Below are 25,934 nucleotides of genomic sequence, written 5' to 3'. Positions count from 1 at the left end.
TGGAAAATGGTTGTGTGATTATTTTTGGCTATGTACTCTCCTAACATAATCTAATGTTTCGCTTTCGCTGTAAAGCCTTTTTGAAATCGGAAAATGTGGTTAGATTAAAATCATTTATTTACTAACTAAGTAATTCACAGAAATGCATAACAAACAGTAGATATCCCTACAAAGAAATTATAGAGGAATGTGCCCTAGTGGGCTAAACCGGCATGGCGACTTGTTAGACAAAAGTGGAGTGGGGGGTCAGCTGAGGAGACACTACAGAGTTGATAATTATAACAACTGAAATGCTTATCCTTTGCACATGAACGCTCACTCATTCGGGAACAATTGCAATCAATATATATACACTGCTCAAAAAAATAAAGGGAACACTTAAACAACACAATGTAACTCCAAGTCAATCACACTTCTGTGAAATCAAACTGTCCACTTAGGAAGCAACACTGATTGACAATACATTTCACATGCTGTTGTGCAAATGGAATAGACAACAGGTGGAAATTATAGGCAATTAGCAAGACACCCCCAATAAAGGAGTGGTTCTGCAGGTGGGGACCACAGACCACGTCTCAGTTCCTATGCTTCCTGGCTAATGTTTTGGTCACTTTTGAATGCTGGCGGTGCTTTCACTCTAGTGGTAGCATGAGACGGAGTCTACAACCCACACAAGTGGCTCAGGTAGTGCAGCTCATCCAGGATGGCACATCAATGCGAGCTGTGGCAAGAAGGTTTGCTGTGTCTGTCAGCGTAGTGTCCAGAGCATGGAGGCGCTACCAGGAGACAGGCCAGTACATCAGGAGACGTGGAGGAGGCCGTAGGAGGGCAACAACCCACAAACGTTCTGCTGCCTGCAACATCCTCCAGCATGACCGGTTTGGCGGTGGGTCAGTCATGGTGTGGGGTGGCATTTCTTTGGGGGGCCGCACAGCCCTCCATGTGCTCGCCAGAGGTAGCCTGACTGCCATTAGGTACCGAGATTAGATCCTCAGACACCTTGTGAGACCATATGCTGGTGCGGTTGGCCCTGGGTTCCTCCTAATGCAAGACAATGCTAGACCTCATGTGGCTGGAGTGTGTCAGCAGTTCCTGCAAGAGGAAGGCATTGATGCTATAGACTGGCCCGCCCGTTCCCCAGACCTGAATCCAATTGAGCACATCTGGGACATCATGTCTCGCTCCATCCACCAACGCCACGTTGCACCACAGACTGTCCAGGAGTTGGCGGATGCTTTAGTCCAGGTCTGGGAGGAGATCCCTCAGGAGACCATCCGCCACCTCATCAGGAGCATGCCCAGGCGTTGTAGGGAGGTCATACAGGCACATGGAGGCCACACACACTACTGAGCCTCATTTTGACTTGTTTTAAGGACATTACATCAAAGTTGGATCAGCCTGTAGTGTGGTTTTCCACTTTAATTTTGAGTGTGACTCCAAATCCAGATCTCCATGGGTTGATAAATTGGATTTCCATTGATTATTTTGGTGTGATTTTGTTGTCAGCACATTCAACTATGTAAAGAAAAAAGTATTTAATAAGATTATTTCTTTCATTCAGATCTAGGATGTGTTGTTTAAGTGTTCCCTTTATTTTTTTGAGCAGTATATTTATGCTCAGTGTGTGGTCGGGATCTCTGTTGAAAAGTTTGTTTCTGTGTGAGAGTCTGTCCGCCCTCTCTCTCTCTGTCGTGGTTAGAATGGGTAGTTCAGAGTGACATTCATTAATGTCGTTATAGGACAGATGTTTCGGCGGTTGTCGGTCTTCGCGTTCAATGATACTGAATACCTATCTGCAGACTAGTAATTAATATCAAAGACTTGTTCTTATTCTGTCGGTATCAATAGTCTAAGAGTTTAACCATGTGGTATGGTTAAAAGTTCAAAAAGAGGAATGCATGGTCAAACCTTGGCCCTCTCGTTATCGAGGTAAGCTGGTCTCCAACCTTTAGCCATCTCGTAATTGAGGTAAGCTCGGTCTGGTGATAGAAAACCTAGGTGGGGGTTTTATTCGGAAGAGCAGAAAAGGGCCTGTCCCATGACGCCAGACCATAACTGTGCTCATGGGTGGTCCTCTGATTTAGTTCAACTCCAAAGGGAATTCGAGTTTCCTTCATTAAACAGTCCAAAATCACATTACACAATTTCACAAACAGTTCCATCCTTATTCATTGATTTTATACAACCATTTAGATGAAAGTCTCATAGCTGAGGCTATTGTATAAACATGATTATGGTAATGTCCAGTATTGTCTCTCATGAGTTTACGACCGCTCTTACAGAGCCTGGTGTCAGAAGCTTAGAGGTCGGGGGATGGTGCTCGCAGTGTCCAAAGAGGGCAACGTCATGACAGTGCTGACCAGTGGTGCATGTTCTTCTTCTTCTTCCTCTTCCTCTTCATCTTCATCTTCTTCTTAGGTGCATTACCGTCACCTACCAGGCTGGAGTGTGATAACACTATGGAGGTGTATTAGATCCTGTACTACCAGGCTGGAGTGTGATGACACTATGGAGGTGTATTAGATCCTGTGCTACCAGACTGGAGTGTGATGACACTATGGAGGTGTATTAGATCCTGTACTACCAGACTAGAGTGTGATGACACTATGGAGGTGTATTAGATCCTGTACTACCAGACTGGAGTGTGATGACACTATGGAGGTGTATTAGATCCTGTACTCTAGTCTACATGAACGGAGGAAGGAGATGATTGCTGAGTGAATGACAGTTTGTTCCTGATGGGTTTTGAGTACATTGGAGAGGGTGAGCCTTATTCCCAGGGAGGTGATTGTTTTTCTGAGCGTCAGCCTTTGATGTTCATTCATTTGACAGTGAAGGAGGACGTGAGCTGTAGTTTCTGCTGCTGGACAGCTGGGACACGAACATGTGTTGTGTTTTCCTGACTTTTGGAGGGAGGGGTTGAGGCTGTTGTGTCCTGGTTTCTGATCGTCTTGAGAGTCCTTTGTGGTTATTGCTGATTGAAACCAGTGGGTGGATGGAGTATACTGCCCTACCAAGCAAAAAGGCAGTAACTGCTCATTTAGTCGAAAATGAGTTAATGTAATTTTTGCTACATTAAATACATGCTTAATCATGTGGACAACTAACCTGCCTCTGTTGTTTTGTGTTTTGGAGAAAATGGGGGTCATATTAGCAGTAACTGTACTAGGTTACTGTGAAACCAAGGTAAATGAAAGCAATTTCTCAGTTCCACACTATGAGCAGTTATAGCCTTTTAAAGAGCAGTATAGATGTCTTCCCTTTATGTCCATTCCTTTCGCCAGTTGTCTGTGATTTTGATTCTAATACATGACTTAAATTCCGATTTTGACAATTGTGATGTTGATGTTGTCTACATCATTCTCCTTTAGCCGCTTAATCTGCCATCTCGTTCCCAGGCACCCCCACGTGAGTCAGGACCCAAAGAAAGTTGATTGATATGGCTTGGTGTTTGATCCTGAGAAGTGCCTATAAGATGTCCATTACTAGGTCCGGGCTGCTGCGGGTGGAACCGCCGTCCAGTGTTTGTAGAACTGAGGTCGAGTCTGTATAGATGTTTGGTGATCTATTCTGTTCTATCCAGGCTAGGGCTAAGATACAGGCCATAAGTTTGAAGGTGAAATCTGAAAGTTTATTTGCCAGTCTTTTTGTCTGAGTGAACTGTATGTCTAGAATAGTGAAGGCTGCTTTGACGTGTTCTGTCACCGGATCCTTGGAGACGTCTGTGTAAATGTGTGTGTTTTGCGAAGTGGTATTGTGACCTTACACACTGTGCCGTCAGCAGTCCTACCACCCTTTTATCATCTACTTCCTGAATCATCTCCAGGAAGTCTATTTTTGGGGGTGCCAAGAGACAGGGTGGCACCAAAGGTAGGAATACAGTAGGTCTGTTTCACCCCTAGGTCCCGGACCCATTTTTTGATCTTCCATCCAAAGACTTCATTCTTTATGAGGGTTGAGTATTCCCAGCAATCCTCCAGGGTGGACTTCCCCGTGGAAGTGGAGGTGTGTCCTTTTAGTGACACCCAGTAATCAATAGAGAGTTTTTGTTGTTGTGGTCTTAAGGGCATCTCACCCATTTCCCCTTGTAGGGAGGATATGGGGGGGGGGGGAGCGAAATATATACTCACAAGTGATGATCGCGACCAGTGGTGGATTCCGAAGGAGGCAGCATATAAACTGTACATGAACGTTTTGGTCTTTATACCAATTAATCCCATTATAATAAAACCCCTTACCTCTGTAAGCTGCCTGTGTACTCTTGGTTATGAAGGTAATAGCATGACAGAAGTGCTCTGATTAGGGCAGTAAGAACTCTAGGACCTCAGTGGCTTTAAACTGGTTGATTTGTGGTTGAGTTGTGGTTGAAGTGGTTGATTTGTGGTTGAAGTGGTTGATTTGTGGTTTGTTTATGGTTGAAATAGTTGATTTGTGGTTGATTTGTGGTTGAAGTGGTTGATTTGTCGTTTGTTTGTGGCTGAAGTAGTTGACTTGTGGTTGATTTGTGGTTGATGTTGTTGATTTGTAGTTGAAGTGGTTGATTTGTGGATGATTTATGGTTGAAGTGGTTGATTTGTTGTTTGTTTGTGGTTGAAGTAGTTGATTTGTGGTTGATTTGTGGTTGATGTTGTTGATTTGTAGTTGAAGTGGTTGATTTGTGGATGATTTGTGGTTGAAGTGGTTGATTTGTCGTTTGTTTGTGGTTGAAGTAGTTGATTTGTGGTTGATTTGTGGTTGATGTTGTTGATTTGTAGTTGAAGTGGTTGATTTGTGGATGATTTGTGGTTGAAGTGGTTGATTTGTCGTTTGTTTGTGGTTGAAGTAGTTGATTTGTGGTTGATTTGTGGTTGATGTTGTTGATTTGTAGTTGAAGTGGTTGATTTGTGGATGATTTGTGGTTGAAGTGGTTGATTTGTGGTTGATTTGTGGTTGATGTTGTTGATTTGTAGTTGAAGTGGTTGATTTGTGGATGATTTGTGGTTGAAGTGGTTGATTTGTCGTTTGTTTGTGGTTGAAGTAGTTGATTTGTGGTTGATTTGTGGTTGATGTTGTTGATTTGTAGTTGAAGTGGTTGATTTGTGGATGATTTGTGGTTGAAGTGGTTGATTTGTTGTTTGTTTGTGGTTGAAGTAGTTGATTTGTGGTTGATTTGTGGTTGATGTTGTTGATTTGTAGTTGAAGTGGTTGATTTGTGGATGATTTGTGGTTGAAGTGGTTGATTTGTCGTTTGTTTGTGGTTGAAGTAGTTGATTTGTGGTTGATTTGTGGTTGATGTTGTTGATTTGTAGTTGAAGTGGTTGATTTGTGGATGATTTGTGGTTGAAGTGGTTGATTTGTCGTTTGTTTGTGGTTGAAGTAGTTGATTTGTGGTTGATTTGTGGTTGATGTTGTTGATTTGTAGTTGAAGTGGTTGATTTGTGGTTGATTTGTGTTTGAAGTGGTTGATTTGTGGTTTGAGTGTTAGATAGTTTAGGACCATGTCGTCGAATGATATTTGGGGGGGGTTGTGGTCTTGGCTGTTAATGAGTCAGTTGAGAGTGGCATGGAAGCACAAACACAAGAACACACACACACAACATCTTAACATGCATGGAAAGGACCACATATAACAAGGTGTTTGCTTTGCGTCATATTAAACCAGTTGGCAAAAAGGCTGAATTAGAAATTTTTCATTGAATTCAAGAAATGGATATAAATATATTATGTATACACGTTAGAGAATTCCAGGTACATTCATGCTTAAAAACATCTAATGCAGCTAGCATAACACAAGGCTGACTTTTCAACACCTCACCCCCACTTATCGAAGCTTTTCTCTCTGTACTCTCTCTGTTTGTTGACCTAAGTATTGCAGTAGGTAGCATTTCCAAGAGCAACAACATTAAACATTTACTATCATGTATTATTGATATGGTCTTAACCTTGCCCTAGTGTGAAGATCTATACCGCACTGCAGTGATACTGTACATTAACATCGGCAGCTACTTTCATACTCTATACACAAACATGTGTTCTTGATTTATTAATATGAAAAATATACTATGACGCTGCTTGTTGTCAAGGCACAGTGTGAAAAGGGTTTCAGTAATAAATGTGACCATCTCAATACTTTTTAAATATAATTTTTAAGCCTTAAGACAGTTGAGACATGGATTGTGTACGTGTGCCGTTAGAGGGTGAATGGGCAAGACAAAATATTTAGGTGCCTTTGAACTGGGTATGGTAGTAGGTTCCTGGGCGCATCAGTCTGAGTGTGTCAAGAACTGCGACTCTGCTGGGTTTTTCACACTCAACAGTTTCTCGTGTGTATCAAGAATGGTCCTCCACCCAAAAACATCCAGCCAACTTCACCTTTGCCCATTCATCCTCTGAATGGCACACACACAATCCATGTCTCAATTGTTTCAAGGCTTAAAAATACTTGTTTAACCTGTCTCCTCCCCTTCATCTACACTGATGGAAGTGGATTTAACAGGTGACATCAATAAGGATCATAGCTTTCACCTGGATTCACCTGGTCAGGTCAATGTCATGGAAAGAGCGGGTGTTCCTAATGTTGTGTACACTCAGTGTGGGGGGAGAGAGAGAGAGAGAGAGAGAGAGAGACACACACAAACTCCACTATTTAATTGAGACAATATAGCAAATAAATCAATTCCCACATCCTGAGGGCTTTTTCTGTCAGAACAAAGAACAAATATCTCCTGTTCTCACTTGGGTTTACCAACTCTTCCTCACAGGCACACACGCACGAACACACACACACATACACATACACACACGCACATGCACACGCACACAAGCACACACACACTCTTCCTCTATATACAGTCAGGAAACTCCTCTGTCTCTCTCTGCTGCGGATTGTTGGTTGCTAAGCAATGCTGTTTCCGGAGTCCTGGACTCTGCTGAGCATTCCGATGTTATCGGCACAGTACATCTCTATCACCATGGAGTCAGTAGCCTTGACAATAGGGGCTACAGTCAAACTGTCAAACTGTAATATCACATAGCCCCTACAGCCCCAAGACATGAGGGAAGTCAAACTGTAATATCACATAGCCCCCACAGCCCCAAGACAAATGATAGTGAGCGACACAAATACATCTTTGCATGACAAAAGAATAACCTCAATGTTTATCCACCATGTAATGCCTCTTTAAGTGAAGAGAGAAGAAGAGCTAGGGCGACTGCATGGATATGAAGAGAGAGATAGAGGGAAAGAGAGTGGGACTGCACGGATTGGTGCACCAGGCTATTTAAGGCACTGCAGATGATGGGACTATTAGTTACATCGACTCACAGCCATTGTCTGGATTTGTAGCGTAACATTAGATATTTACCCTAACCCTTAAAGCACAGAGCACCGAGTACAGGCCTGGTGGTGTGGGTGACTGACTTCGTTTTGTTAAGAGGGAGAGAAGAGAAGGGAGAGAAGAAGAGGGAGAGAAGAGAAGAGAAGCGGAGGGAGAGAAGAGAAGAGGAGGGAGAGAAGAGAAGAGGAGGGAGAGAAGAGGAGGGAGAGATGGAAAAATGAGAGAAAGAAGAAGAGGGAGAGAAGGGAAGAGCAGGGAGAGAAGGGGAAGAGAAGAGGAGGGAGCGAAGAGGAGGGAGAGAAGTGGAGGGAGAGAAGAGAAGAGGAAAGAGAAGATGAGGGAGAGAAGTGGAGAGAGAGAAGATGAGGAAGAGAAGAGGATGGAGAGAAGTGGATGGAGAGAAGTGGAGGGAGAGAAGAGGAGTGAGAGAAGGGGAGGGAGAGAAGAGGAGGGAGAGAAGAGGAGGAGGAGGTGGATAAGAGGAGGGAGAGAAGTGGAGGGAGAGAGAGAGGAGGGAGAGAAGGGAAGAGGGACAGAATAGCAGGAAGATTATCATGTACCAACATGCTGGATTATCTGAGACTGGGTGCAGGTGCACTGTGACATGCACATTTCTGTAAATGTATCTCTTCGGGACTAGTAACACCAAAGATAAACTGGTTGATGTTCTCATCTCCTCATATCTTCAAATCAAATCAATCTTTATTTTTACACCATGTTTCAGACATGGAATGCAATGTAATGTGCGTGCTTTACAGGGAAAATAAACAAATATTTACTACACAACAAACATAAGATAAAAAACTAAAGAATGACACAAACTGAACAACTAAAAAGCACCTGAAGAAAATGCAAAGCGAAAAGCTGTTTTCAGATGAAATATGTCAACAGTTTCTGCTTCCCTCAGGCTCTCTGGCAGGCTATTCCAGAGGCTGGGGGTATAGTAACTAAAGGCTGCCTCTCCATGCCTCGTGTCCTAGGCTTTGGGATAGTTAAAAGGCCAGTGCAAGGGGACCTGAGGGACCTACTGGGTACATAACTTAAAAGCATGTCTGACATGTATTGGGGTGCAAAATCGTGGATTGATTTAAAAACCAATAGAATATTTATTTTATTCATTCTAAAACTCACAGGTAGCCAGTGCAGAGACCTGCACTAAAACCGGTGTAATGTGGGGTCTGGTCTTGGTCAGTACCCATGCTGCAGCATTCTGTATGTTTTGCAGTTGACCAATGGCTTTCTTGGGTAGACCAGACAGGAGAGCATTACAGTAGTCAAGCATGCTTGTAATAAAAGCATGGATGAGTTTCTCTGTATCAGCCTGAGAGAGAAACAGCCACACCTTGGCAATGTTCCTCAGGTGGTAAAAATATATATTTGTTCACATTACTGTGTGATTTGAAAACTTAGTTCAGACTCTAAAACAGCTAGGGTTTTTTAGCCTAGGATTTTATCTTTATTACCCGTGAATTCAAATGTGTGGCCAGATTCTTTGCTTTGGCTTTAACAAAGTCTTTGCTTTGGCTTCAACAATAAGTACCTTGGTCTTGTCTTGATTTATCTGGAAGAAGTTATGAGACATCCAAGTATTTAAATCACTAATACAGTCTAATAATTTATCCGTGAGCTAAAATCCTCTGGTGACACAGAAATGTAAAGTTGCGTATCGTCTGCGTCTGCTGTGCTTTCTGATAACGCTGCCAAGAGGTAACATAGTGTATATAAACTGAACAGTACTGGACCCAAAATCGAACTTTGTGGAACGCCACCTGTGATGTGTATTTTCTCTGAGGTATGTTCACCTTTTAAATAGGTCTATAAACCAATTTAGAACTGGACCAGAGAGGCCAACCAACCTGTCCAGATGGACCTCATGGTCAACAGTGTCGAATGCAGCATTTAAATCTAAGAGTACAAGGACAGAGAGCTGTTTGGCAACTTTCCTGAGTATGTCTGTGTCAACCAGGGAAAATAAATCCATAGTGCCTTTGCATGGTAGGCTAGGGACCATATCATCAAACTTCTCATCAGGTCTTGACTGATACCCAGCCTAATGTCGGTTATCGTACCCCTGAATATCCCGCAAACTCATCACATGTATATGTGGAGGAAAGTTCACATAGGTTTGCGGGGGTAGGATTTATCAGGCCATTATTTGGTTGAGAAGAGCACTCAAATTATTCTGATTAACAGTGATCAAGTTAGAAAAATTAGCCTGTCTGCCATTTCTATGGACCTCCAACTGTCTTCAGAGGGAAGTTGTCATCCTCCAACTTCCTCTCGGAGAGTGATCCAGAGGTGGGAGAACTTCCTGTCTAGCTGTCAGTCTGGAATCAAGAGAAGAAGAAAAGTGTTTCAAGGTCCAGATTTAATGGCGTAAGGTAGCAGCACGTAGCGTTGTGGACATCAGGGAACATCAAAGAAAGCGTAAGTTAGAATGGTTTAGACGCCTTCCTGTGTGTTTAACTCTAAGGTTGCACACACACACAGACGAACGCACACATGAATACCCGCAGGGTTACATTTTCATGAGAACACTCCTTTCTTCATTTCTCTCTTTTCCTATTTTCTCTCTCTCCACTCTGACATGTTGACAGCTAACAGGTTCATCTTTGTCAAACCCCTTTACAAAGAGAGGGAGAAGCCAGCAGAGACAGAAAAGTGAGTGAGAGAATTTTTTGGGGAGAGAATTGGGAGAGCTTTGAGGAATTTGAAGCTAAATGGGTAGGTGGAGAGCGAGGGGAGGAGAGGTGGAGAGGGAGGAGAAAAGATGAAGGGGAAAGTTGTTTTTGGAGTATACATGTTTTCGGGAAGGTTTCTCTGCTATTTACCTGCGAGTTCAAGGTGTGTGTTTCTAAAGCTTTGCAAAGTTTGGCCTCTGAGGTATAGAAGTGCATACATACTATATTTCAGAGAGAGAGAGGGAGAGAGAGACAGAGAGAGAGAGAGAGAGAGAGAGAGAGGGAGAGACAGAGAGAGAGAGAGAAAAAGACAGAGAGGGAGGGAGAGAGAGAGAGAGAGAGAGAGACAGAGTGAGACAGAGAGAGATGGCAGCACCCCTCTTGACACTTTGTTCAGAGGCCATTTTGTAACGATTTCCTGTCCATAAACAGAATGTGAACAGCTTCAATTAGACCACAGTCCCATTCTTTCATTCTACCTCCTCTCTCCAAGAAACAAAGGCGACAAAACACTAAATCCTAATTTACCACCTCTCGTAGCTTTTCCCCATCCCTCTCTGCCTCTCCTCCCCCCTCCCTCTCTCCCTGCATCCCTCTCTGCCTCTCCTCCCCATCCCTCTCTCCATCCCTCTCTGCTTCTCCTCCCCTCCCTCTCTCCATACCTCTCTGCCTCTCCCATCCCTCTCTGTCACTCAGCTCCCCATCCCTTTCTTCTCCTGTCACTGAGGTATTGAATGTGAACACCCCTCGAAGACAAACTCAACAGAACCACTGAATCCACTTTTGCTCTCTCTCTCTCTCTTCACCCCCCCCCACCACCCTCCCCTTCTCTCTCCATACATTCCAGCCCTTCCTTCCTTCTCTCCTCTCCTACTCCCCTCATTTTCTCTCCTCTATTTGATTCAGTCTACTACTTACCTCTGTTTCCTCCCCCCATGTTCCAACCCAAACTCCCAGCCTGCCAGTTTCAGGAAGTCCTAGACAGACACAGGTTTTAATAAGGGTACCCAAAGTGTCGTGACTTCACAGCCCAGTGGTTCTGCCCCTCGTTCAGGGATTGGCTGTTGAATGTCACCACGCCCGTCACATCCCTACCTGTCTGTCGCACCAGGTGATGATGTTTTCATTGATTCATTCAGAGGGGAGAAAAAAGGGTGAGGGGTTAGGGAGGATAGTGAGAAGAGATTGAGGGAAGAGAGAGGGAAGAGAGAGGACGACAGTGAGGGAAGAGAGAGGGAAGAGAGATAAGAGAGAGAGAGGGAAGAGAGAGAGGGAAGAGAGAGAGGGAAGAGAGAGAGGGAAGAGAGATACGAGAGAGAGAGGGAAGAGAGAGAGGGAAGAGAGAGAGGGAAGAGAGAGGGAAGAGAGATAAGAGAGAGAGAGAGAGAGAGATAAGAGAGAGAGAGAGAGAGCGAGAGAGGAAAGAAAGATAAGAGAGAGAGAGAGGGAAGAGAGAGTGAAGAGAGAGAGGGAAGAGAGAGGGAAGAGAGATAAGAGAGAGAGAGGGAAGAGAGAGAGGGAAGAGAGAGAGGGAAGAGAGAGGGAAGAGAGATACGAGGGAGAGGGAAGAGAGAGAGGGAAGAGAGAGAGGGAAGATAGATAAGAAATAGAGAGGGAAGAGAGAGAGAAGAGAGAGAGGGAAGAGAGCGAGGGAAGAGAGAGAGGGAAGAGAGAGGGAAGATAGATAAGAGAGGGAAGAGAGAGAGGGAAGAGAGAGGGAAGATAGATAAGAGAGGGAAGAGAGGAAAGAGAGAGGGAAGAGAGATAAGAGAGAGAGAGGGAAGAGAGAGAGGGAAGAGAGAGGGAAGAGAGAGAGGGAAGAGATAAGTAAATGTTCCATTCTGAGGAAGTACTCTTGAATCAAACATGACCTCTCAAGGCCGAGAGAAAAACACATTGAGGTGAAAGAAGAGAGAACAACAAGATACGTGGATGAGTAAAGGAGTGTAGCATCCTTATGGACCAGCTACAGAAGACGTTGGATGAAATGTGTTTACGAGAACTCAAGGCGCCATTTTTCTGAAAAAGAACATCTCTGTGAGTGAGAATGATATTAACACTGCCATCTATATTGATGAGAACATTATCTACCAATTCAATCCAATTCAAGAGGCTTTATTGGCATAGGAAACATATGTGAACATTGCCAAAGCAAGTGAGATAAATACAAAAGTGAAATAAGCAATAAAAAATTAACAGTAAACATTACACGAACAGAAGTTCCAAAATTATAAATACATTACAAATGCTATATTATGTATATGTACACAATATGTACACAGTGTTGTAACAATGTACAAATGGTTAAAGTACAAAAGGGAAAATAAATTAACATAAATATGTGTTGTATTTACAATGGTGTTTGTTCTTCACTGGTTGACCTTTTCTTGTGGCAACAGGTCACAAATCTTGCTGCTGTGACGGCACACTGTGGTACTTCACCCAGTAGATATGGGAGTTTATCAAAATCAGGTTAGTTTTCAAATTATTTGTGGGTCTATGTAATCTGAGGCAAATATGTGTCTCTAATATGGTCATAGATTGGGCAGGAGGTTAGGAAGTGCAGCTCAGTTTCCACTTCATTTTGTGGGAAGTGTGCAGATAGCCTGTCTTCTCTTGAGAGCGAGGTCTGCCTACGGCGGCCTTTCTCAATAGCAAGGCTATGCTCACTGAGTCTGTATACCATCTATATTGATGAGAAAGTTATCTACCATCTATATTGATGAGAAAGTTATCTACCATCTATATTGATGAGAACGTTATCTACCAATTCAATTCAAGAGTCTTTATTGGCATAGGAAACATATGTTAACATTGTCAAAGCAAGTGAGGTAGATAATAAACAAAAGTGAAATAAACAATAAAAATGAACAGTAAACATTACTCTCACAGAAGTTCCAAAAGAATAAAGATATTTCAAATGTCATATTATGTATATATACAGTGTTGTAATGATGTACAAGTGGTTAAAGTACAAAAGGGAAAATAAATAAACATAAATATGGGTTTTTATTTACAATGGTGTTTATTCTTCACTGGTTGACCTTTTCTTGTGGCAACAGGTCACAAATATTGCTGATGTGATGGCACACTGTGTTATTTCACCTAGTAGATATCGGAGTTTATCAATATTGGGTTTGTTTTCAAATTATTTTGGGATCTGTGTAATCTGAGGGAAATATGTGTCTCTAATATGGTCATACATTGGGCAGGAGGTTAGGAAGTGCAGCTCAGTTTCAACCTCATTTTATGGGCAGTGTGCAGATAGCCTGTCTTCTCTTGAGAGCGAGGTCTGCCTACGGCAGCCTTTCTCAATAGCAAGGCTATGCTCACTGAGTCTGTATACCATCTATATTGAATAGACAGTTATCTACCATCTATATCGATGAGACAGTTATCTTCCATCTATATTGATGAGACAGTTATCTTCATGCACATACTGTATTACCTCAGCTACCTCGTACCCCCTCACATTGACTCGGTACTGGTACTCTTTGTATAAAGCCCCGTTATTGTTATTTTATTGTTATTTTAAAATGTTTTATGGTTTGTACATTTTTCTTACATTTTAACTCTGCATTGTTGTGAAAGGACTTAAGCGTTTCACTGTAAAGTCTCTCTCTCTCTCTCTCGCTGTTGTAACTGCTGTCGTTAATACAGCAAAGTCGTATTAGATGTGACACTAAAATCTTCTGTGTGTGTGTCTGTTTCTGTGTGTGTGTCTGTTTCTGTGTGTGTCTGTTTCTGTGTGTGTGTCTGTTTCTGTGTGTGTGTCTGTTTCTGTGTGTGTGTCTGTTTCTGTGTGTGTGTCTGTTTCTGTGTGTGTGTCTGTTTCTGTGTGTGTGTCTGTTTCTGTGTGTGTGTCTGTTTCTGTGTGTGTCTGTTTCTGTGTGTGTGTCTGTTTCTGTGTGTGTGTCTGTTTCTGTGTGTGTGTCTGTTTCTGTGTGTGTGTCTGTTTCTGTGTGTGTGTCTGTTTCTGTGTGTGTGTCTGTTTCTGTGTGTGTGTCTGTTTCTGTGTGTGTGTCTGTTTCTGTGTGTGTGTCTGTTTGCCTGTGTTTGTCTGCACACATTTCTTAATTTGTCATTTTTAATGTTTTGATTTTCTCCTGTCATCACCTGCTTGTCTCCCAGTATAACTTTTTGATTGATGATCCATTTCGTTCTGTGAGTATAACATTTATTTCGTGTGGGAAAGGACATCCCTATAAACAATACATTTAATCTGAGAGCAGGGCCAGAAAGACACACACAAACATGTCAACAGTTTGACCTCACAGCAAGGGCACAGATTCAGTCTAGATAGTGAGGGGGTAAGGGCACATATACAGTCTAGATAGTGAGGGGGTAAGGGGACATATACAGTCTAGATAGTGAGGGGGTAAGGGGACATATACAGTCTAGATAGTGAGGGGGTAAGGGCACAGATACAGTCTAGATAATGAGGGGGTAAGGGCACATATACAGTCTAGATAGTGAGGGGGTAAGGGCACAGATACAGTCTAGATACTGAGGGGGTAAGGGCACAGATACAGTCTAGATAGTGAGGGGGTAAGGGGACATATACAGTCTAGATAGTGAGGGGGTAAGGGGACATATACAGTCTAGATAGTGAGGGGGTAAGGGCACAGATACAGTCTAGATAGTGAGGGGGTAAGGGCACAGATACAGTCTAGATAGTGAGGGGGTAAGGGGACATATACAGTCTAGATAGTGAGGGGGTAAGGGGACAGATACAGTCTAGATAGTGAGGGGGTAAGGGGACATATACAGTCTAGATAGTGAGGGGGTAAGGGGACATATACAGTCTAGATAGTGAGGGGGTAAGGGCACAGATACAGTCTAGATATTGAGGGGGTAAGGGGACATATACAGTCTAGATAGTGAGGGGGTAAGGGGACATATACAGTCTAGATAGTGAGGGGGTAAGGGGACAGATACAGTCTAGATAGTGAGGGCGTAAGGGCACAGATACAGTCTAGATAGTGAGGGGGTAAGGGCACAGATACAGTCTAGATAGTGAGGGGTAAGGGCACAGATACAGTCTAGATAGTGAGGGGGTAAGGGGACAGATACAGTCTAGATAGTGAGGGGTAAGGGGACAGATACAGTCTAGATAGTGAGGGGGTAAGGGGACATATACAGTCTAGATAGTGAGGGGGTAACGGCACAGATACAGTCTAGATAGTGAGGGGGTAAGGGCACAGATACAGTCTAGATAGTGAGGGGGTAAGGGCACAGATACAGTCTAGATAGTGAGGGGGTAAGGGGACATATACAGTCTAGATAGTGAGGGGGTAAGGGGACATATACAGTCTAGATAGTGAGGGGGTAAGGGCACAGATACAGTCTAGATATTGAGGGGGTAAGGGCACAGATACAGTCTAGATATTGAGGGGGTAAGGGCTAGACCATTTTGAAAAACCTATGGGTTGTTTTACAATCTCTATGGGTTGGACCTGTTCAGAATATGCTGATTATATCATGCTGGCCAGTAGCAGAGTATGTACTATGGATGAGACTCTCTCTGACAGAGTATGTAATATGGATGAGACTCTCTGACAGAGTATGTACTATGGATGAGACTGTCTGACAGAGTATGTACTATGGATGAGACTCTCTCTGACAGAGTATGTACTATGGATGACACTCTATCTGACAGAGTATGTACTATGGATGAGACTCTCTCTGACAGAGTATGTAATATGGATGAGTCTGTCTGACAGAGTATGTAATATGGATGAGACTGTCTGACAGAGTATGTACTATGGATGAGACTCTCTCTGACAGAGTATGTACTATGGATGAGACTCTCTCTGACAGAGTATGTACTATGGATGAAACTGTCTGACAGAGTATGTACTATGGATGAGACTCTCTCTGACAGAGTATGTACTATGGATGAGACTGTCTGACAGAGTATGTACTATGGATGAGGACAGTCACTAGCCCAGGTGCCAGTAGTGGCATAGTGTGATACCACACAGTCTATCAATTATCCCTGGATGGGAAAGTTGTTCTGTATAGAGAACATTGAAAGAATACATGGCATTTCATTGAATTTATTTGGTTAAAAACATAAACAGCAATATGTCCATTATATTCCCAGAGGATAGCACTTAGAAGTATTAATTCAAACATTTGTTTCTAAAAATGGTCCAGGGCACAGGGAGACATATGTAGCAGATTGCCCATGGGTTGTGTGTGTGTGTGTGTGTGTGTGTGTGTGTGTGTGTGTGTGTGTGTGTGTGTGTGTGTGTGTGTGTGTGTGTGTGTGTGTGTGTGCGCGTGTGTATGTGTGTGTGTGTGTGTACATGTGTGTTTCTGTCTATATGTGTGTGTATGTGTATGTATGTGTGTGTGTGTGTGTGCGCGTGTGTATGTGTGTGTGTGTACATGTGTGTTTCTGTCTATATGTGTGTGTATGTGTGTGTGTGTGTGTGTGTGTGTGTGTGTGTGTGTGTGTGTGTGTGTGTGTGTGTGTGTGTGTGTGTGTGTGTGTGTGTGTGTGTGTGTGTGTGTGTGTGTGTGTGTGTTTGTATGTATATGTGTGTGTTTGTGTGTACTTGTGTATATGTGTGTGTTTGTATATGTGAGTGTGTGTGTGTATATGTGTGTGTGTGTGTGTTATGTGTGTATTTACCCGCATGTATGTGTGTATGTTTGTGTGTGTAAAGCGAGTGATGTAGTATATGTTTTACTTAAACCACACCAATACAGTCACCGTTGTCTATTCTCTTTGTTCTGTGTTTCTGTCGGTTATGGTAAGTAGGACTGGCTGTTGCCGCCAGGCACTCTTCTAGTTATTTATTTCCTGTATGATCATGATGCGTTTCCTCTTCCTCTCCTTTTGTGAGTTGGGCTTAATTACATCCTGTGTTGTGTTTTTGTGTATACCAGTAACAATATTTCCTTTGGATGTAGAAAAAACAGGACTGCATTCCAGATAGATGTTTCCATAGGAACATATCTAGGATCAGTTTATCTTCCCTCAATCCTAACCTGAACCCCCAGTGCATTGTGGGTCAGGGACGGCAGGTAGCCTAGTGGTTAGAGCGTTCCCGAGCGTTCTCGAATCCCCGAGCTGACAAGGTAAAAATCTGTTGTTCTGAGCAAGGCAGTTTACCCACTGTTCCCCGGGCACCAAAGACGTGGATGTCGATTTAAGGCAGCCCCCCGCAGCTCTCTGATCCAGAAGGGTTGGGTTAAATGCGGAAGACACATTTCAGTTGAAGGCATTCAATTGCACAACTGACTAGGTATCCCCTTTCCCAGTGTGCCTGAGGACTGGGAGTTCTCGAATGGTATAGACAAACTGGTAGGTCTTTGTACGCACAGACACACAGACACTGCCATGTCAAATGGTGTTAGAGTTTAACAGGTTAACTGGGCTGTATTCTGCTGAATTATTAGCTCTAATAGCTGTCACAGTGTGTGTCTTTATTGAATCAGGTGCACGTTAATCGGTGTTTGTAAATGGATGTTTACCCTCCATATTGATTGTGCTCACATCATTAGTTTCAGTTCAACCTCTAACCAGATTCAGAAGACTCAGGTAGAGGCAGGCCACTGGGCACAGACGTCAATTCAATGTATTTTCCACTTGGGTTCAACTTCATTTCATTGAAATGACGTGGAAATGTTGATTCAACCAGTTAGGGTTGGGTGTGGTCAATAATGTCTAATACATCAAGCTGTCTTCGTGTTGTGATACTGTGTGACTTATTCTAAATAAGTCTCTCTTTCTCTCTCAATTCAATTAAATTCAAAGTGGCTTTATTGGCATGGGAAACTGGTTTACATTGCCAGTCTCTCTCTCTCTCTCTCTCTCTCTCTCTCTCTCTCTCTCTCTCTCTCTCTCTCTCTCTCTCTCTCTCTCTCTCTCTCACTCACTCACTCTATTCTTTATCAAAAGGAATCCGAGCAATTCATTATTAAACACTCAATCTGTGTATGTTGTTATCATTTGCATATTCTAACATCTGTATATACACTGCTCAAAAAAATAAAGGGAACACTTAAACAACACAATGTAACTCCAAGTCAATCACACTTCTGTGAAATCAAACTGTCCACTTAGGAAGCAACACTGATTGACAATACATTTCACATGCTGTTGTGCAAATGGAATAGACAACAGGTGGAAATTATAGGCAATTAGCAAGACACCCCCAATAAAGGAGTGGTTCTGCAGGTGGGGACCACAGACCACTTCTCAGTTCCTATGCTTCCTGGCTGATGTTTTGGTCACTTTTGAATGCTGGCGGTGCTTTCACTCTAGTGGTAGCATGAGACGGAGTCTACAACCCACACAAGTGGCTCAGGTAGTGCAGCTCATCCAGGATGGCACATCAATGCGAGCTGTGGCAAGAAGGTTTGCTGTGTCTGTCAGCGTAGTGTCCAGAGCATGGAGGCGCTACCAGGAGACAGGCCATTTCATCAGGAGACGTGGAGGAGGCCGTAGGAGGGCAACAACCCAGCAGCAGGACCGCTACCTCCGCCTTTGTGCAAGGAGGAGCAGGAGAAGCACTGCTAGAGCCCTGCAAAATGACCTCCAGCAGGCCACAAATGTGCATGTGTCTGCTCAGACGGTCAGAAACAGACTCCATGAGGGTGGTATGAGGGCCCGACGTCCACAGGTGGGGGTTGTGCTTACAGCCCAACACCGTGCAGGACGTTTGGCATTTGCCAGAGAACACCAAGATTGGCAAATTCGCCACTGGCGCTTTGTGCTCTTCACAGATGAAAGCAGGTTCACACTGAGCACGTGACAGACGTGACAGAGTTTGGAGACGCCGTGGAGAACGTTCTGCTGCCTGCAACATCCTCCAGCATAACCGGTTTGGCGGTGGGTCAGTCATGGTGTGGGGTGGCATTTCTTTGGGGGGGCCGCACAGCCCTCCATGTGCTCGCCAGAGGTAGCCTGACTGCCATTAGGTACCGAGATGAGATCCTCAGACCCCTTGTGAGACCATATGCTGGTGCGGTTGGCCCTGGGTTCCTCCTAATGCAAGACAATGCTAGACCTCATGTGGCTGGAGTGTGTCAGCAGTTCCTGCAAGAGGAAGGCATTGATGCTATGGACTGGCCCGCCCGTTCCCCAGACCTGAATCCAATTGAGCACATCTGGGACATCATGTCTCGCTCCATCCACCAACGCCACGTTGCACCACAGACTGTCCAGGAGTTGGCGGATGCTTTAGTCCAGGTCTGGGAGGAGATCCCTCAGGAGACCATCCGCCACCTCATCAGGAGCATGCCCAGGTGTTGTAGGGAGGTCATACAGCTACGTGGAGGCCACACACACTACTGAGCCTCATTTTGACTTGTTTTAAGGACATTACATCAAAGTTGGATCAGCCTGTAGTGTGGTTTTCCACTTTAATTTTGAGTGTGACTCCAAATCCAGACCTCCATGGGTTGATAAATTGGATTTCCATTGATTATTTTTGTGTGATTCTGTTGTCAGCACATTCAACTATGTAAAGAAAAAAGTATTTAATGAGATTATTTCTTTCATTCAGATCTAGGATGTGTTGTTTAAGTGTTCCCTTTATTTTTTTGAGCAGTATATTTATCTTGTATGTATATTTAGTGTTTAATGTTCAAACAGCTGTATATGATTCAACCAGCTGTATATGACTCAAACAGCTGTATATGTTTCAACCAGCTGTATATGATTCATTCAACTGTATATGATTCAACCAGCTATATATGATTCAACCAGCTGTATATGATTCAAACAGCTGTATATGATTCAACCTGAGCTGTATATGATTCAAGCAGCTGTATTTGATTCAAGCAGCTGTATATGATTCATCCAGCTGTATATGATTCAAGCAGCCCCCAATGTGTTCCTTAACTCCTGTGTCTCTACGTGGTTTGAGCGAGCCTCCATGCTGGTGATCCTGTTGAACTGTGTCACCCTGGGGATGTTCCAACCCTGTGAGGACCACGACTGTGAGTCAGAACGATGCAAGATCCTGGAGGTACGTTCTTCATCTCTCCTTTTATCCCTCCACCTCTCTCTCTCTCTCTCTCTCTCTCTCTCTCTCTCCCCATCCTCATATCTATCTTTCCCTCTCTCTCTCTCTCTTGCTGTTTCTCTATCTCTTTCTCTCTCTCTCTCTCTCTCTCTCTCTCTCTCTCTCTCTTTCTCTGTCTCTCTTGCTCTCTCTCTCTCTGTTTCTCTGTCTCTTTCCCACTCTCTCTCTCTCTCTCTCCCGCTCTCTCCATCTCCAAATGCGTTCCCCTTGATAATGTTTTGCCCAAAAGCTCAACATGTTTTTACTCTAATGTTTTAACTGGTCTGTCTGGAAACAGACAAGAGTCAAGATATTTTCTTCACTGGTTCTGTATGCATCAGAAAAGAGCTCTATTCCTGAGTATTCCTGTCTCTGGTGTAGGAGTGGGAGAAAGGTGGGCTCACTCAAGGATAAGAGATCTGATTTAATTCACTGATATTCTCTTAGCTTTGTACTACAGATGAATGTACAGCCTAGAGGTTAAACACAACCACCTGTTACACTCTCTCTCCTCGCTCTCCCTCGCTCTCTTTGTCCATCTCTCTTTCATCCTCCCCCGATCCTTCCCTCTCTCTCTCGTTCTCTCACCCTCTCTGATATCAGACAGTGAGCAACATGTTATCACTCCCTTCACTGAGAGCCGATGTAGTTCCCTCCCTTCATGGCCTCCTGAGCCAAGTCTACTGTGTGTGTGAGTGTGTTTGTGTCCTTGTGTGTGTCTTTGTGTGTGTCTGTGCGTGTGTGCGTGAAAATCCTTGCCTGTGTCTGTGTGTGTGTGCGTATGTGTTTGTGCGTGTGTGCGTGCGTACGTGCGTGCGTGCGTGCGTGCGTGTGTGTGTGTGTGCGTGTGTGTGTGTGTGTGTGTGTGTGTGTGTGTGTGTGTAAACTCATCAGTAATGCTGCATGAACTTAAAGAGAACACTAATGACCTGACTGAGCTTTTACAGATCAACATATTGAACTGCTACTCTGAGGTGTCAACATGTCCATTAGATTGGCTGGCTACTCGCCTCACACTGCTGTTGGGCACACCTCCAGCTAGGAGCTTTCCCAGAGTGTTAAAGGGATACAGCTTTTCTCTGCAATACATCTAGACTGGTTAGTTCTGTCGCAAATTCCCCTTTAATTAATAATTAAGAGTTAGGGCAAAACTTATTTTTTATACATGGTTGAAATAAAAAGTTTGTGTCTGCGTTATTGAAACCAAAATTGTGTGTGTGTGTGTGTGTGTGTGTGTGTGTGTGTGTCTGTGTGTGTGTGTGTGTGTGTGTGTGTGTGTGTGGGTGTGTGTGTGTGTGTGTCTGGATGAAACAACGTAGATAACAACATTTCACCGGAATATTCTCCTTATTAAAATAGAGCCACCATGTATGCTAATTCTGTCTGTCAGAACTCTGAATTAGATTATCGCAGGGTCAAATACTGTCAGCTAGCGTCTGTAGCTAGACACACACACACACACACACACACATACACACACACACAGGGGTGGACTGGCCATCTGGCATTTTGGGCAAATGCCTAATGGGCTGGTTAATTTTTAGCATAGTGGGCCAGTCTAAATAGTTGTTTTTGTTGCACAAAATTATAATTATCTGGCTAATACTTGGGGCATCAGGGCCAAAATTTGGCCGTGTGAAGGCCTCAAGGAAAAAAGGACCTTTATTTTCGAAATTACAGATTTCTGGTCCCAGTCCACCCCTGCAAAAACACTGAGGCAGGTATATCGCTCCAAGTCAAACCTGAGAGGAGGAATAACACAACACTATTACATAATCTTCCTGGGACAATAGACCAATAAATAGAACATTTTGACTTGTATTCGCACACACACACACACGCACGCACACACGCACACACACACACACACACACACACACACACACACACACACACACACACGAAGACCTTGATTTGCATCTCTTTCATCTACCAGACATCTGAGTGTGTGTGTGTGTGTGTGTGTGTGTGTGTGTGTGTGTGTGTGTGTGTGTGTGTGTGTGTGTGTGTGTGTGTGTGTGTGTGTGTGTGTGTGTGTGTGTGTGTGTGTGTGTGTGTGTGTGTGTGTGTGTCTCCTCCCGTCTCCTCCTGATACATGAAGCCAAGATAGAGGCTTTCTTATGCTCCTTGCCTGGGGGAACTAAAACACTCACAATCATACGCACTCTGTAGTTCCCAGAATCCTGTCCTCTGCTGCAGTAACATCCAATCAGAAAAAATGTCAGAACACATTCTACCTCCGGCAGCATGTTCACTGTACAGTATCTCTCTCTGGGTGCATATCTGTGTGAGTGGACTTGTATAGGCAGTGGTGTGTGTGTGTGTGTGTGTGTGTGTGTGTGTGTGTGTGTGTGTGTGTGTGTGTGTGTGTGTGTGTGTGTGTGTGTGTGTGTGTGTGTGTGTGTGTGTGTGTGTGTGTGTGTGTTTGTGTGTGTCAGTCCTCTCTCTGTTTTATTGAATGTTATTTTAATACTGCACCAAAGGCAGCATGGTTGTAGGGAAAATAGAGAGATGAGTAGAGAGAAACAGTAGAGAGAGAGAGTAGAGAGAGGGAGTAGAGAGAGAGTAGAGAGAGTAGAGAGAGAGTAGAGAGGGAGTAAAGAGAGGGAGTAGAGAGGGAGTAGAGAGAGAGTAGGGAGTAGAGAGAGAGTAGAGAGAGCAAGAGAGAGAGTAGAGAGAGAGTAGAGAGAGAGAGTAGAGAGGGAGTATAGAGGGAGTAGAGAGGCAGTAGAGAGAGAGTAGAGAGAGAGAGAGTAGAGAGAGGGAGTAGAGAGGGAGTAGAGAGAGAGAGGGAGTAGAGAGGGAGTATAGAGAGAGAGAGAGTAGAGAGAGAGAGTAGAGAGAGAGAGAGTAGAGAGGGAGTAAAGAGAGGGAGTAGAGAGTAGAGAGAGAGAGAGTAAAGAGAGGGAGTAGAGAGAGAGAGAGTAGAGAGAGAGAGAGAGAGAGCTACAGGCATGCTCAACGTAAACTCCTCGTTTATTTCTCTGTTGTTTTTTTAAACACTCAGATCTAAAAAGAATTCAAGACCAGAATTGATGAACAACAAATGTATTCAATCAGAATAGGTAAAAACTTTGTGTTTTAAATGAAGAAGTATTGGCTCTCGCTAGCTAGCTACACAACAAAACCCTAGCCAGCAGGCTACCAAGCTAGCCAGAAAATTTTTGCTAGAACAAACATAGAAAGGGGAACAAACATAATACACCTATGTACATCAAACGACCAAACTAATGTTGAACATATCTATTTTTTCATTCTTTTTGCTGGTTTTTGAGCGAAATTAGAGCTAGCTAACAACAGCAGCAGACAAACAAAACTGGTTGCCATGGAAATGGTGCAGCAGCTAACAGAGTAGCAGCAGCAGTTGCAGAGCCCACAGGCACCATGTCCCCACTCCCCCTCAGCGCTGAATCCATTCTCTACCCTCCAGAGGCCAAAAATGACACAACGATGAAAGCTTTTAAACAGAAACTACTAAAGGAGACGCCAGAAACCCTTTTCGAAGACCTCTACAAAAACGGTGATGTGAGTAATCTCATCTTTCTCACTGACCAGCGAAATGCATGGCGCTCAGCAGTGTGCTCTCAATATCCAGAGGGAATCTGTAATGGGTGGAAGCTGAAAGTCAAAGAGACAGATGACCCTGACAGCACCTTGATAACAATCAACCTCTACAAGACTGGGACTGTCATGGTGCAAGGTAACATTAGGCTGTTTGAAACAGACTTTCAGACCATTAAGGAGAGAGCAGAGAGAGAGAAGGACACCACCAGTGACATGCCCTCCCACAAGACAAACTCCACCAGCACCACCCTCACCTACTCTCCCCACCCAAAAAGGCACATCCAGCACCTCTCTTCCTATCATAGTGGAGGACACGCCCCAGGAGGAGAGCGACCCCTCAGTGCAGAGCAGGCTCAGGCCCTCCTCACCACCATGGCTGCCATGAGGGATGAGTTCACCAAACTGGGGGGGGAGGTTTCCTGCTGAGGGAAAGCATGAGCAAACAGTAACCAGACATCCACACCATAGAGTAGCTCCTAACCAAGGTGAGGAAAGAGCAGGACAGCAGACTCAAGAGAGAGCTGGCTGATCTAACAAAGGAGGTGAGAGAGCTCCAAAAAGACAGGCAGAGCAGTAATAACGATCTGACCTCACTAAGAGAGGAGCTGCAGGAGAGAAAGAGAACAGAGGACAGGCTGCAGGAGAGAAAGAGAACAGAGGACAGGCTACTGGAGAGAAAGAGAACAGAGGACAGACTGCAGGAGAGAAAGAGAACAGAGGACAGGCTGCAGCAGCAGCTAGATCACTACTCTGTGACCTGCCCTCACACAGCAGAGGAGCCCAGCTCAACCAGCCAGACCTCCCCAGCCCTGCCCCCACACAGCAGAGGTCCCAGCTCAACCGGCCAGGCCTCCCCAGCCCTGCCCTCACACAGCAGAGGAGCCCAGCTCAACCGGCCAGGCCTCCCCAGCCCTGCCCTCACACAGCAGAGGAGCCCAGCTCAACCGGCCAGGCCTCCCCAGCCCTGCCCTCACACAGCAGAGGAGCCCAGCTCAACCGGCCAGGCCTCCCCAGCCCTGCCCACACACAGCAGAGGAGCCCAGCTCAACCGGCCAGGCCTCCCCAGCCCTGCCCTCACACAGCAGAGGAGCCCAGCTCAACCGGCCAGGCCTCCCCAGCCCTGCCCTCACACAGCAGAGGAGCCCAGCTCAACCGGCCAGGCCTCCCCAGCCCTGCCCTCACACAGCAGAGGAGCCCAGCTCAACCGGCCAGGCCTCCCCAGCCCTGCCCTCACACAGCAGAGGAGCCCAGCTCAACCGGCCAGGCCTCCCCAGCCCTGCCCTCACACAGCAGAGGAGCCCAGCTCAACCGGCCAGGCCTCCCCAGCCCTGCCCTCACACAGCAGAGGAGCCCACCTCAACCGGCCAGGCCTCCCCAGAGCAGAAATCCATACTTCCTGAAATAAATTGATGATGTTGATATTGTAGTAATAAGGAAACATGTTGCAGAAGTGATGTTTCCACTGGCTGTCCACCAGGTTATTGGGAGATAATCCTACCATCCACCAAATTAAAAGGAATCACACAGGACAGAGATTCAGCGGGAATGCTAATATGGTATAAATCTGAAATAACGTATTCAATCGAATTGATCAAAACAGGATAATTCTTTATCTGGTTAAAAATCAACAAGGAGGCTTTATCTTAACAGATAAACATTTATTCCTCTGTGGCACTCAGAGTCACCCTACTTCAACGAAGAGAGTTTATCCATTCTAGAGGGGGAGATGAGTCACTTTCAGGCCCAAGGCAACGAACTGGTCTGTGGAGACCTGAATGGTAGAACAACAGAAGAACTAGACACTATTAACAGTCATGGGGACAAACACCTACCAGGAAGCAACAACCTTTCACTCCCCACATACCCCCACAGAAACAACTATGACAATGTGAAAAACTAAAAGGGAGTACAGCTCCTGGAGCTCTGTGGAACACTGGGTCTGTACATAGTCAATGGTAGGCTGAGAGGGGACTCTTTTCGTAGGAACACCTACAGCTCATCCCTTGGCAGCAGCTCTGTAGACTACTTCCTCACCGACCTAAACCCAGAGTCTCTCAGAGCTTTCACAGTCAGCCCACTAACACCTCTCTCAGACCACAGTAAAATCACAGTGTATCTGAGAAGAGCGGAACCCAACCATGAAGCATCACGGCCCAATAAATGACATGGTACTAAATAGGCCTGTAGATGGAGTGCAAACAGTACAGACATCTACCAAAAAGCAATTAATAGCCAAAAAATACTTTTTAGCCTTAACATTCTCCTACAGCAATAAAGGTGTACATTTGGCCCTTTGAAACATAAACTTTATATTTGACAAATTGGCTCATCTAAAGAAACATAATAATACA

General features: G+C 44.5%; 1 protein-coding gene across 1 annotated transcript in view; it reads left to right on the top strand.

Moving 5' to 3' along the window:
• The first annotated feature begins 19,812 nt into the window (after positions 1 to 19,812).
• The window catches only part of LOC106578905 (voltage-dependent T-type calcium channel subunit alpha-1G), a 252,055-nt gene continuing 245,933 nt past the window's right edge, over positions 19,813 to 25,934 (top strand). Inside the window, exon 1 of the mRNA XM_045702368.1 lies at positions 19,813 to 19,983. Within this exon, the coding sequence (XP_045558324.1) occupies positions 19,825 to 19,983 (159 nt within the window). The 5' untranslated portion in view covers positions 19,813 to 19,824. The remainder of the gene's footprint in view (positions 19,984 to 25,934) is intronic.

This window comes from Salmo salar, chromosome ssa19, assembly GCF_905237065.1.
Source record: "Salmo salar chromosome ssa19, Ssal_v3.1, whole genome shotgun sequence".
In the NCBI taxonomy this organism is placed as follows: domain Eukaryota; kingdom Metazoa; phylum Chordata; class Actinopteri; order Salmoniformes; family Salmonidae; genus Salmo; species Salmo salar.
This window is presented reverse-complemented; position numbering and strand designations above follow the sequence as displayed.